Consider the following 12,750-nt stretch of genomic DNA (forward strand, 5'->3'; position numbering starts at 1 on the left):
AATGTGAGAATAACCAGGAGAATAACTAATATAATAACAAAACCACTGTAAAGACAAAGTTTTAAGAATTCTGATCAATGCAATGACCAACAATGATTCTGGAGGACTCGTGAAGAAACATGCTACCCACCCTCCTTCTCAGTGAGATATAATGGACTCAGAGTACAGACTGAGACATATTTGTTTGCTTATGTATATCTGTTAAACTGATTTTGTTTTTCTTTTTCAAAAGGTCAAAAGTTGGAGAAAAAGCAGAATTTTGTTCACTGAAAAAATAAAATTTAATTAAAAGAAGAAGAGGAAGGGAATACAAGGAAGCCATTGTTAAGAATAAAATCTCCATATATAACAAAATGTTTATAGCCAGCAGCACTTTTTGTGCTAACAAAAAATTGTAAACAAAGTAGATGCCCATTTATCAGGGAATGGCTAAACAAATTGTGGCACATGAATGTAATGGAATATATTATGCTATAAGAAATGATGTGTGTAATGAATACAAAGAAGCATGGAAACATCTGTATGAACTGATGCAGTGAAGTAAGCAGACCCTAGAAAATATATAAAGTAACTACAAAAATGTAAATGGAAAGACAACATACCAAAACAATCAAAAAATACATCTAAGAAAATTTTAGAGAACAAGCAGGACTCGAATGAAGAGATATGAGAGAACACTCCCAACCTACCCCGTCAGGGAGGTGAGAGGCCCACAAAGCATTGCATACATTTTTAGACTTTTATAATTTATAGTAATCAGTTGTGCTGATTATCTTTTCCTCTTTAAAAAATATTTGTCATGTGGAAAGGCTCACTGGGAGAGGAGGGATGTCTGGGATAACTATAATGATACAGAAACAGAATACATCAACAAAACTTATGTAAAAAAATAAAAGTGGGAAAAGGAAAGGGAAGAAGGGGGTTTAAGATAAGGTACAGTGGGAGAGGAAATATTCACAAAGAAAACCCAAAAAAATGCAAATTAAAACGACTCTGAGATTTGACCTTACACCCACCCATCAGATTTGGCAAAGACGACAAAAGTTGAAAATGGCAATTATTGGAGGGGCTATAGGAAAGTCATAACACTGAACCATTGGTAGAGTTATGAAATAGTTCAACCATGAGGAAAACCCTTTGGAACCATATCCAAAATGTCAAACTGTAAAATACACTTTGACCCAGCAATAGCAATACTAGGCAAATACCCTAAACAGATTAAAGACATAGGATAAGCACCCATGTCTACACAAATACTTACAGCAGCAGTTTTTATCTCAGGAGAGAATTTAAAAACAAAGTGGGTTCTCATCAATTGATGAATGGCTGAACAAACTATAGTATGTAAATGTAATGAATATTATTGAGCCAGAAGAAATGATAAATTCAAAACATCCCAAGAATATTTGAATGAACAGATACAGGATGAAATGAGAACCAGAACTTACATGATGAACATAATAATTTAAAGGAAATTAACTGACTCCCACCTCTTTGAAGAAATATCACACATAAGAAGTGAACAATGAGACATTCATTTCTGGAGAGCCAATTTTGATTTGTATTACTTGACTATATTTATTTGTCATAAAGGAAGATTCTCTCTTGGGGAAGGAGAAGCAGAGATGAGTTAGTGAATAATGACACAAATGCTAATCACCAAAAAGTATTAATAGAATATTAAAATACATAATTAGAAAAAAAGTTCAGAAAAGATATATAGAAATCTTGTTACTACTGTGTTAAGTCTAAAATACATTTTTAGAAAAACTGTAACAAAAGTCAATGGTTTCATAGAGTTCATTTTTCTTCTTTGTATACTGAAATGGTTATGTTTAAGCTAATAATAAAAGAGGAACTTTTTTTAAAAACTAGAGTGGGGCGCTATAGAATAAAAGAAATGTTAAAGAGATTGAGATGGCGATTAGAAGACAGGTCTGACCTCAGAAAGGGAAATGCAATATAGCTGAAAACAGGGCCATGGTGAGAGGTAAGAGTGAGGGATGAGAAGAAACTATCTGTGGTAGAAGACAACATTATAATGGACTTTATCAGGAGAAAAGGGACACAATAACATAGCACCTTCTCTGAGTAAGGGCCTATCACCTCCAATAATAAATACCACCCCAGCAGAGGAAAAAGATGGGACTCTATAGCCAGCACTTAAGATAATATATATGTATGTCTATGTGTGTCTGTGTGTGTGGTGGCAGGGGTGAGGTGGGGTAGAGGTTGTGTACGGATTAAAATACAGGCTAACCTGGCCTTAGGAATATTAAAGAAACATGATAAAGGCAAGAGGTAGAGTCAAAGCTCATGATTTAGAATTCAATGACTGCTACCACATGATAATGTTTCATGAACTGACATTTCTAAAAATGAAGCACAAAAGAGAAGTCAAAACAGAAACAAAAGAAAAAAATAAACATATAAGAAGTAATGAAGTGTTGGGACAGAACAAAAGCTAAAAATTGGAATAATGTCAAAATAGGAAAGAAGAGGAAGAATAAATTTGGAGTGCTAGAAGCTCCACCTGGGAGAAAAGAAACCAGAATAGCCTAGAAGGAATACAAATAAGGAGAAAGACAAAGTAAATTAGAACCTCCTGGAAAAGTTAAAAAAAAAATGCTGCTTATTTTAAGAGGTTAGGGCACAGGGGAGAAGGCAAGATTCTGAATTACAGCTGAGATAGGCAAGGAGGAAGAAAGGAAAGACAGCAAAGAAGGGGAGGGAAGGGGATTAAGAATTTGATTCAAGGAACTTGGGACAGGAAAGGTATATTAGGAACAGCGGGGTGAGCTTATGGGAACAGACTACCATTGCAGCAACAGAAGCAAAACTAATCCCAGGGGAAAAGTGCTAACTTAAGAGGAAGAATATGAAATTAAATACAAAATAAACTGAGGAAGACATAACTCTAATTATCAGAACCTAAAATGTAATTGTATGGCAGAATGGATAAGAAAATAGAATGTAACAATTTTCTGCAAATACAGGAATTGTAAACATGCTATCAGACAAAGCAAAAATGTCAGACTAGTTAAAACAGGGAAACTAGATTAAATATAATTTATCATTAATAAGAGTAAACATATATTCACCAAAAGGCACTGCATGTAAATTCACAAACGAAAAGTTAATTAAACGGTTAAAAAAAAGATAGGTTTTAACATAATAATTGCAGATTAAAATATTCCTCTCTCAATGCTGAATAAAACTGTCATAAAGATGAACAGAAAGAAAAATATAAAACTGAACAGACTGTATAAGTTATATTTAAAAGATTCATGGAGTTTTAAAATTTTCTTTTTAAAATTCAATTATCAAAAATCACAAACATCTCAAAACATGATGAATATGGGAAAAGCTTGTACAAGAAATAGAAACACACCACATTTTGGATTTCTATAATTAAGAAGGGTATTAACAAAATGTTACTTTTTTTGCCCTTTCTGTTCCTTTCCCCTCTCCCTCCATGCAACTTTTAAAATACTTTATCAATTTTATCACTGGGAAAATTAAAGAACATACTTATTTTCCAGCATTACATGACACTTTTACAAAAACAGACTATGTGTTGTTGGGTTACAAAGAATACACATGTATGATAAGGCAAAAATATTAATAACATAGTTTACAGATCATAACCCAATACAATATCCACTAACACAAGGAATATAAGCAAAAGATACAAATCAAAATAGAGACTTAATAATGGCATCCTGAATTATGATTGGATCAAAGAACAAATCATAGAAACAATTAACAACTATGTGAAAGAGAACGATAATGATGAGACAACATACCAAAATTTTGGGGGTGCAGCTAAAGCAGTCCTCAGAGGAAAAATTATATCTCTGAAAACATACATTAACAAAATAGAAAAAGAGAGGATTAATAAACTGAGTATTCAATTTAAAAAACTAGAGAACCAACAAATTAACAAACAAAATAAGCACAAAAGAAGAAATCTTGAAAATTAAAGAGACTGAAAAGACAACAGAAATGATAAACAAAACTAAAAACTGATTCTTTGAAGAGTCAAACTAAACTGATAAACATTTAGCTTAATATTATAAAGTTAAATTATTAAAAATTTTAAATGAGCAAAGTGAATTCAAAACAAAGTAATGAATATAGTTACTTAAAACTACCGTTGACAATTATATGCCAGCAAAAACTAAGAATTTTTTAAATGGATGATTACCTACAAAAATATGAAATACCCAAATTAACAATACATGAAAGAGAAATCGTAAACAACAGAACCTTCACAAAGCAAAACTGAACATATCAACATGGAACCATGAAAAGAAAAAAACATTGGCCAGGTGGATTTACAAGTGAATTGTATCAATTATTTTTAAAGCAATTTATACCGACGCTATATAAGTTATTCTCAATAATTAAGAAGCATTCTATAAAACTCCTTTCTGACAAACAAGGTCCTGTGACTAAATCTGAGCAGAATAAAGCAGAGAAAGAGAACTATAAACTAATTTTCATTGATGAATATTGATGCAAATTTTTTTAAATTCTAAAAAAAATTACTATAAGTAATACATCCAAAAATAGTTATTATGACCAAATTATATTGGTATGCAAGGATAACTTAGTGTGAGGAAAAGAATTAACATAATTCTAATAAAAATAACTTCCTCAAACTACGTTATTATATCAAATATAAGAAAATACTTTGACAAACTACAACACCAATTTATGCTGAAAACTCTAAAAAGCTAAGAAACAAAAAGGCCATTTCCAAATGTATTAAGTCTATTCCTGAAACAAAAAACTAGAATCATTTGCAATACAGAAAAACAAAAAGTTTTTGCAGGTATAAAGCAAGGATATCTATCTTCTCTCCCTTCTCTTATATGACAGTTTCTAGAAATGATAGCAAAAGCAAAAAGACAAAAGAAAGGAGTAAAAGGGATAAACATCAAAAGGAAATTAAATTAAGTGTTAACATACAACACAGTGGTTTACTGGAAAAAAAAAAAAACAACTCAGAATCAGCAAAGAAACTGAGACAAACAAGAGCTCCAGTAAAGTGGCAGTATGTAAAATAAACCCATGAAAGTTATCAGCATTCATACACCGAAATAACAAAAATCAGGAGGAAATATTAATCAATTAACAAGCATTTATAAGTACCTACCATATGACAGGAACTGTGCTAAGTGCTAGGGTTAAAAAGGCAAAAATGAAACAGACTCTGTCCTAAAATAATAGAAACTGCACAAAATATCTGAGAGTCAATTTACAAGTGACACTCAAGATTTACATGGAAAACATTTTATTCTTTAAATAGAACTATGACCTACTAATTGTAACCATATTTATCAATTATAACTGAGCTGTACCAATGTAATAAAAATAAGCAAAACCCTGAAACAAACAAACTTAACAGACCAATGTCTGACAGACCCAAGAGCATTGATTACTTGGTCAAGTACTACCTCCCTATTCAGCAAGAACTGTTAGGAGAACTGAAAAGGTCTTTGGTGAAAAATAGGTTTAGAGCAACACTTTTACACCAAATATCAAAAGTCAAATGGATAGGACATCTAAATATAAAAGGTCACATTATTTTTTAAATTGAGAGGAAAAGGGACAGGGAAGTACCTTTCACATAGGAGGAGTTCTTAACCAAATAAAGATTGAAAAGACCACCAAAAAAAATTTCAGGGAAATGAAATTGGAAACTTCTGTAATAACAAAAATCAATGAAGTAAGGAAAAAGGAAATTTATTATATGAGGAAAATGCTTTGTATCAAATAGCCAATGAACTAAAATTCAAGATAAAAGGATATTAAAACAAACATACTAGAACAAGAGCTATTCCCTAATAGATAAGTCAAAGGAAACAAACAGCTAACAAATTAGAATAGAAGACTATTAACAACCATATAAAAGAGTGTTCCAAATCATTAATAATAAAGAGAAACGAAGATTAAAATAACTAACGTTTTATCTCATATCCAAAGTGGCAGAAATACCAAAAGGCTGAAATAGTCAATGATGGAGAGGCTAGAGAAGGAAAGCCATGTTTATACACTACTAATGGAGCTCTTAAATGGTCAAACCATTTGGGGAAATAATTTAGATTTTTTTTTTTAAATGACTAAAACATTTCTATGCTTTAACCCAGGAATGACATGCTAGGCACACACATAACCTAAGGATATCAAAGACAGAAAAGAAGTTTCCACATAAGCAAAAATATCCAAAAGAGCACTTTTTAAGGTAGCAAAATAATTGGAAACAAAGTGCTCAACGATTGGGTAATGGGTAAACAAATTCTGGTACATAATAGCAAAGAACTAGCATATAAGAAACAACAAATATGAGGAATTCAGAGAAATAAGGGTAGAATAAAACAATGCAAAATGAAGCACAACCAAGAAAATAATATATACAACATAATAAATGCACGTAAAAATAAAAATTTTTAAATGAACTGTCAAAAAAGGGTCAGTATCCTTAATGACTATCAAAGCATAAATGCAAAAAACAACAAAATGAACTGAACATAATGTAATTACGACATGCAAAGACAGATTGAGAAAAGTGATAAAAAAAAAACACTTTATTCCTTTTGCTAAATGGGTGTGAAATGTTTCATATGCTGTTAGGTACAGCTGATTTGTTGGTTGCTTTGCTAAAATGTTGAGTTTTTTAAAATATTTGTTGCAAGGAAAGATTCACTGGATAAAAGAGTCTTAAGGGGATATAGGAAATTAATATGATATAAAAGTGAAAGGCATCAATAAAGCTTTTAAGAAAACCAAAAGAAAACAAAGCTGTGAAGAGTTGGAGCAGATCAAGAAAAGGCAGAATAGACCTTTGCTGGTGGGGAAAAAAATCACGTATTTCATTATTTTTAAAAAAAAATGTGAATGAGAAAATTTTAGTATTGATCCATTTGCCTACTTTCCTACCTCTACAAGTTTGTTGGTTTTTTTTAATTATTTAAGGGGCAGCTAGGTGGCACAGTGGATAAGCTTCAGCCTTGGAGTCAGGAGGACCTGAGTTCAAATCCAGCCTCAGACACTTAACACCTACTAGCTGTGTGTGACCCTGGGCAAGTCCCTTAACTCCAATCGCCTCACCAAAAAGCAAAAAAAAAAAAAAAAATTTACACACAGATATATCAAAGGCATCCCTGGAGATATGAGAAGGAAACAGGTAGCCTTTTAAAAATATATGGCGAACTACTTTCAGTTACATAAGTGACTGAAAGATATAAAAAATATAAGATCTCATTGCCCTTACTGTCTGACTATAAAAAAGTTATTATATTCTATGGAGAAAATATCTTAAAAGCTCTCCAACAAAATTTCTTCTAAAAATATAAAAATTATACAATTTGAAAGACTAGATAGAAGTAACTTTATTTGGTGATTATTAATATCAACAGAGGGATAAAACAAAGAACTATATGCTTGCCAAAATTGTTTGCCACTGTCATGGAAGATGCATGACAAAATACAAATAGAAAAAGGATTCCCTATGGAATTTATGATGAAGTCCTCCAAATGATCCTGTTTACAGATGATATCATATTGATTACATTAATCCTGGAGAAATTGCATAGCTTTCTAAAATGAGATTTATAATCACTCTCAAGAGTTTGGCCTACCTCTCCTTCAAGGAAAAAAAGAAATGAATAAAGAATACCCACTGTCCAAATGAAGATATAAGACTAGAAGGAAAAACCGCAAAGCTTGTCTATATGGCTTAGATATAATGAGAATGGGCAATGAAATGAGTCCAAAATTGAAAGGGAAGAAAGTGGGCTGAAATGCCTTCAGAAAATTGTGTGAATTTGATGTCCTTTTTAATTCTCCTAGAAAAAAGGCAATACTCTTCTGATGAAGTTATATGTCTGCAAGTTAGAGAAAACCAGAGTCCTAAAAATTAAAGTTGTGTGTCACTCAAAGAGCAGTGGAGAGTTGTATCATGGTCTCACGAGTTTCCCATAAGTTCAACTACCACCTCTTTGCCCTCTGATATCTACATATTCAGTCCCAGACTCTCCCTCGACCTCCACATTTCACATCAACATTTTGTGCTTATTATATACATCTCTAACTGGATGTTCCATAAACATCTCAAACTCATCAAGTCAGAAACATAACTTATCTTTTCTCAAAACCCACATTCTTCTTCCTACTGTCCTAATTTCTACTGAGGGCTCTACAATTCTAATCAACAAGACTTAGAGTCATCCTCACTCTGCACTTTCACTCCCTCTTTATATCTAATGTCTTGATTCTACCTCTCTAATAACTCTTACATCCACACCTTTTCTCTACCCTCATGATCACCACCCTAATTCAAGAATTTCATCACTTCTTGCCAAGACTATTATAACAGCTTCCTAACTGCTCTCCAATCCATCTTCCACACAGCTGCCAAATTAATATTTCTAAACTTCAAGTCTAATCATGATCACTCCACTGCTCAAAAAGCTTCAGGGACTACAGGATACAATACAAACTTGGCTTAACACCTAAAACTGTTCAAAATCTGGCTCTAGCTTAAACTTTACAGATTTATTTTATATTATATTATTTCCTCTCACATACTGTGAAGGCAGAAAAGTAATTACAAATGCATCTTTCCCCATCTCACTAACTCGTGCAGCCACCACCTTAGGGTCTTCATCACCTCTCACCAGGTCTACTATTAAGAGCCTTCCAATCGGCCTCCCTGACTCAAGACTGTCCACATTCTAATTCATCCTTTCATAGCTGCCAAAGTGATTTTCCTTAAGGTCAAGCCTGACAATAGCATTGCTCTACTCAATAAAGTCAATGGCTCCATAATGCATCTGAGATCAAATATAAACTCTTCTTTCAGACATTTAAAGCCCTTCACAATAGAACTCCAATCTTTGTTAGCCTCATCATGTTATTCACCCTTAAGAACCTAGCTCAGGGGTGTCAAGCTTAAATAGAAATAGATCCCTCCCCAGCAGACTTACAAAACCACAAATTAACATTATTTATTTTGTATTTTAAACATTTCCCAATCACATTTTAATCTAATTCACATCACACTGCCTGCATGGAGTCTGAGAACTTTGGTCCAGCCAAACTGACCTTCTTGTTGTTTTTTTCATAGGTTACTATCTCTGTTTTGTCCTAGAATGCCCCTCCTTTTCACTGCCGTCTCATAGAATAATTACCTTCAAATACCTAGCTCAAGCACTAATTCCTACATAAAGCCCTTCCTGATACCCCCAAATGCTAATGCCTTCCTTACTTACATAATGTTGTATTTATTTTCTACTTATTCTATGTATTCTTATATGTGTACTTGCTGTCAACCCCAAAAGAAAGTAAACTTCTTGAGCAGGGGCTGTTTCAATTTTTGTCTTTGTATTCCCAACATCTATAAATAGTTCCTGGCACACAGTAAATATTTAACAAATAGTTGTTTATTGAAATAACTGAAGAGGTTAGGAAGAAAGTATATGGGAGCCAGAAAAAATAAAAGGAACCCATATTTTACTAACAGGAGAGCAATGTGGAATATCTGCATTTATTTGCTGGCATACTACTTATGTATTTCAGAGTTTATTCAATAGACTATGGCTTAGGAATATATTGAGCAGCATATTAGGGATAGTAAGGTGGTGATAGGGACAGAACAAATAGGACTGGAAGGGATTTCTTCCAGGCTTCCACTGGAAGATAAAAACTGGACAGGACCCTTGAACAGTTCAAGTATATCTTCTAGGTCAGGCTATTTGTATGACAGTGAAACCTGAGTTGACAACTAAACCCTACAGCTTCACCAATTTTCCATTATAAATCTAGAAGATCATCTGTCAAGTCACATGTTACCTAAGTTGGTGGAAGGAATCTTCAAACCAACAAAAATCACAGATTCTTTATATAATTCCTTGAAGGAGACGCTTGCCCATGTTTAATTTAATGGGAATGCTGGCCCTGGATCAACTATGGTACCAAGGTACAGACAGCAATAGAGAAAAGGTTCCAATGTGCTTCTGACGTTCATTTTATTTATTTGGCAAATAGAAATTTAGCGATTTAAAGCACTTACAAAATGAGACTATCTGCATCCTCTATTGTTACAAAATCAATAAATGGATCATTATATTTCTATAAGTCAGTACATTGAACCACCAAAAGGTAAAGTTCTCATACTTACTTTTCAAGCTCTTCCTGAGAATGAGCAAATGTACAATTTGTTCCTCGTGGACACCCCCCCTGCTGTCGCAGATCTCGGCACATACTAGTTTTATATTTGCTATTTGGCTGCGGCTAAAAAAGAAAAATAAAAGTGATTGCATTTAAGATGCCAATACTGTTTAAATTTATAGAAAAGGAAAGACTAGCTACTATTCATGCCTGGATGTTAAGTTCTTTCAAATCACACCCTTAGCTATGTCTTCTCATTAGATAAGTAAATTGCTCAGTTTGCCTATAACTAGGTGACTACAAGAGAAGTCCCACACTGTGCAGTACAGCAACCATTACAGACAATCTTTTGTGGATTAACTGAAATTGGTTCAAATGTCCTAACTATGCACTGAGAAGAAAATAATATGATGATTCACACAAATCTTAAAGAGGACCACTTCTTTATCAACTTAAAGTTCTCTACTACCATCAAAACAAAATATTTAACATTCAAGAACTAAGCCTAGAATTTATAAAAGATGCTATAAAAGAAAAACATTTCCAAATATTTTTATTTGAACACATCATATGCAGACTGCCAGGCTTATTGTTTAGAAAAACTACTGGATCTCCTCAATGAGACTCATGGTTGCCTGAAAGAGTTTGGACTGCTCGCCAAAACTAGGGAAAAAAAGAGATGAAAAATACTTTGCCAAGTTACAACAGGCAATTGGACAGATGTACGTGAGTTAGTTATCTGGGACAGCTACTATATATAGATGAGGGGCTGGGCTCAAAATCAAAAAGAGGAAAAGAAACATAATCATAAATATGAAACTGCATGGAATTTTCAATTATCCAGAGCTGACAACAATAAAAGCACACATTATAAATATGAGTATTCTTTCAGGTTATGTGATATGGCTGTGAATTTTGAAATTCATTTAAGTTCAACAAATATTTATCAAGCACCTACTAGATGGAGGACACTATTAATCAACTAACATTTACATTTATTAATCGCCTACTATGTGCCAGGCACTGTGCTAAGTGCTAGGGACACAAAGAAGGGCAAAAGAACGGTCACTCCTTTCAAGGAATTCAAACTAAAGGGGGAAACAACATGGAAACAATTATATGTAAACAAGACGTACTGGATAAAATGGGTTCATTCTCAAAGTGAAGATACGAATATTAAGAAGTCCTGGGAAAAGTTTCTTACAGAAGGTGGGACTTTAGCTGAGATCTGAAGGAAGCCAGGGAGGCTAGGAAATAGAAATGAGGAAGCACATTGTAGGCATAATGCACTGCCAGTGAAAGCACCTGGAATTAAGAGATGGAATGTCTCATGTGAAGAACAACAAGGTTAGTGTTACTGGAATGCAGAGTACATGGAGGAAAGTAAGATATAAAAAGACTAGAAAAGTAGGAAGGGGCTAATTTTGAAGGATTTGAAAGGCAGAAGATTTTATATTTGATCCTGGAGGCAACAGGAAGTCACTGAAGTTTATGGAATAGGGGAATGATATGATCATTTTTAGAAAGATCAATTGCTAGCTGAGCAGAACATGGACTAGAGTGAGAAGAGACTTAAGGCAAGAGGACTAAATAGTGTTGTTGTTGTTCAGTTGTTTCAGTCATGTCTGACACTCCATAACCCCATTTTGGGGCTTTCTTGGCTAAGATGCTAGAGTGGTTTGTCATTTCCTTTTCCAGCTCATTTTACAGATGAGGAACTGAGGAAAACAGGGTTAAGTGACTTGCCCAGGGTCACACGGCTAGTAAATGTCTAAACAGTAGGCTATTACAATACTTCAGGTGTAAAAGGTGAAAGTGGGACAACAAAAGTGAAATGAGACAGAGTCCATATCCTCAAGGAGTTTCTAATCTAGTAAGAGCAATAAAACACAAACAAAAATAACGATCATAAAATTAGAATATGATACGTAGGTAAGAAGGGTACAAACTGCTATAAGTAAAAGTAAGTATCACTATAAATTGGGTACTCACTTGTCAATTTAAGTGTCTAATTGCCTTTTGTGGTTTAAAGTTATAGGCCTTATAAAATCCACTGATTTATATATGTTGCTATGTTAAATGTTAATAAACACTTATTAAATGCCTACTATGTGCCAGGAACTGTACTAAGCTCTAGAGATACAAAAAGAGGCAAAAGACAGTCCCTGCCCTCAAGAAGCTTGTAATTTATGGTATAATACAAGAAACAACAAAGGAGAAATTCAGACAAAATACTATAGGAAAATAGAAAAAGGAGAGAACACTTTTACACTTTCACTGGGGGCATCAGCAAAGGCCAGGAAATGTTACCTGGGGTGAATACTGAAGACTATGAGGATTTCAACAAACACAGATGAAGGATGGTATTCTAGGAATATAAGACAATTTGTGTGAATTCAGAGACAGAAGATAGCAGGATAGGATAGAATAAAAGATAGTAGTCCAGTTTGGCTGGAATACAGTGCATAATCTGTTCAATTCTTGGTGCCACAGTTTAACAGCAAGAGTGATAAGCTAGACATTGTCCATAAGAGGGCAACTGGTTTCTCCATGAGTTCAATACCTGGCTACTAG

General features: G+C 33.6%; 1 protein-coding gene across 7 annotated transcripts in view; it reads right to left on the bottom strand.

Moving 5' to 3' along the window:
* LOC114046842 (roquin-2) overlaps nt 1-12,750 on the bottom strand; it is a 60,409-nt gene that overhangs the window by 20,575 nt on the left and 27,084 nt on the right. For 5 of the 7 annotated variants that reach the window (XM_027867387.1, XM_027867386.1, XM_027867381.1 and 2 more), the window contains exons 9-10: nt 10,187-10,299; nt 3,807-3,857 (exon numbers count right to left, since the gene is read on the bottom strand). In XM_027867387.1, coding sequence (XP_027723188.1) covers nt 3,807-3,857; nt 10,187-10,299 — 164 coding nt within the window. The remainder of the gene's footprint in view (nt 1-3,806; nt 3,858-10,186; nt 10,300-12,750) is intronic. The other 2 variants (XM_027867385.1, XM_027867388.1) reach the window with 1 other exon arrangement.

This window comes from Vombatus ursinus, unplaced genomic scaffold (genome assembly GCF_900497805.2).
Source record: "Vombatus ursinus unplaced genomic scaffold, bare-nosed wombat genome assembly UNPS02014786.1, whole genome shotgun sequence".
NCBI lineage: Eukaryota > Metazoa > Chordata > Mammalia > Diprotodontia > Vombatidae > Vombatus > Vombatus ursinus.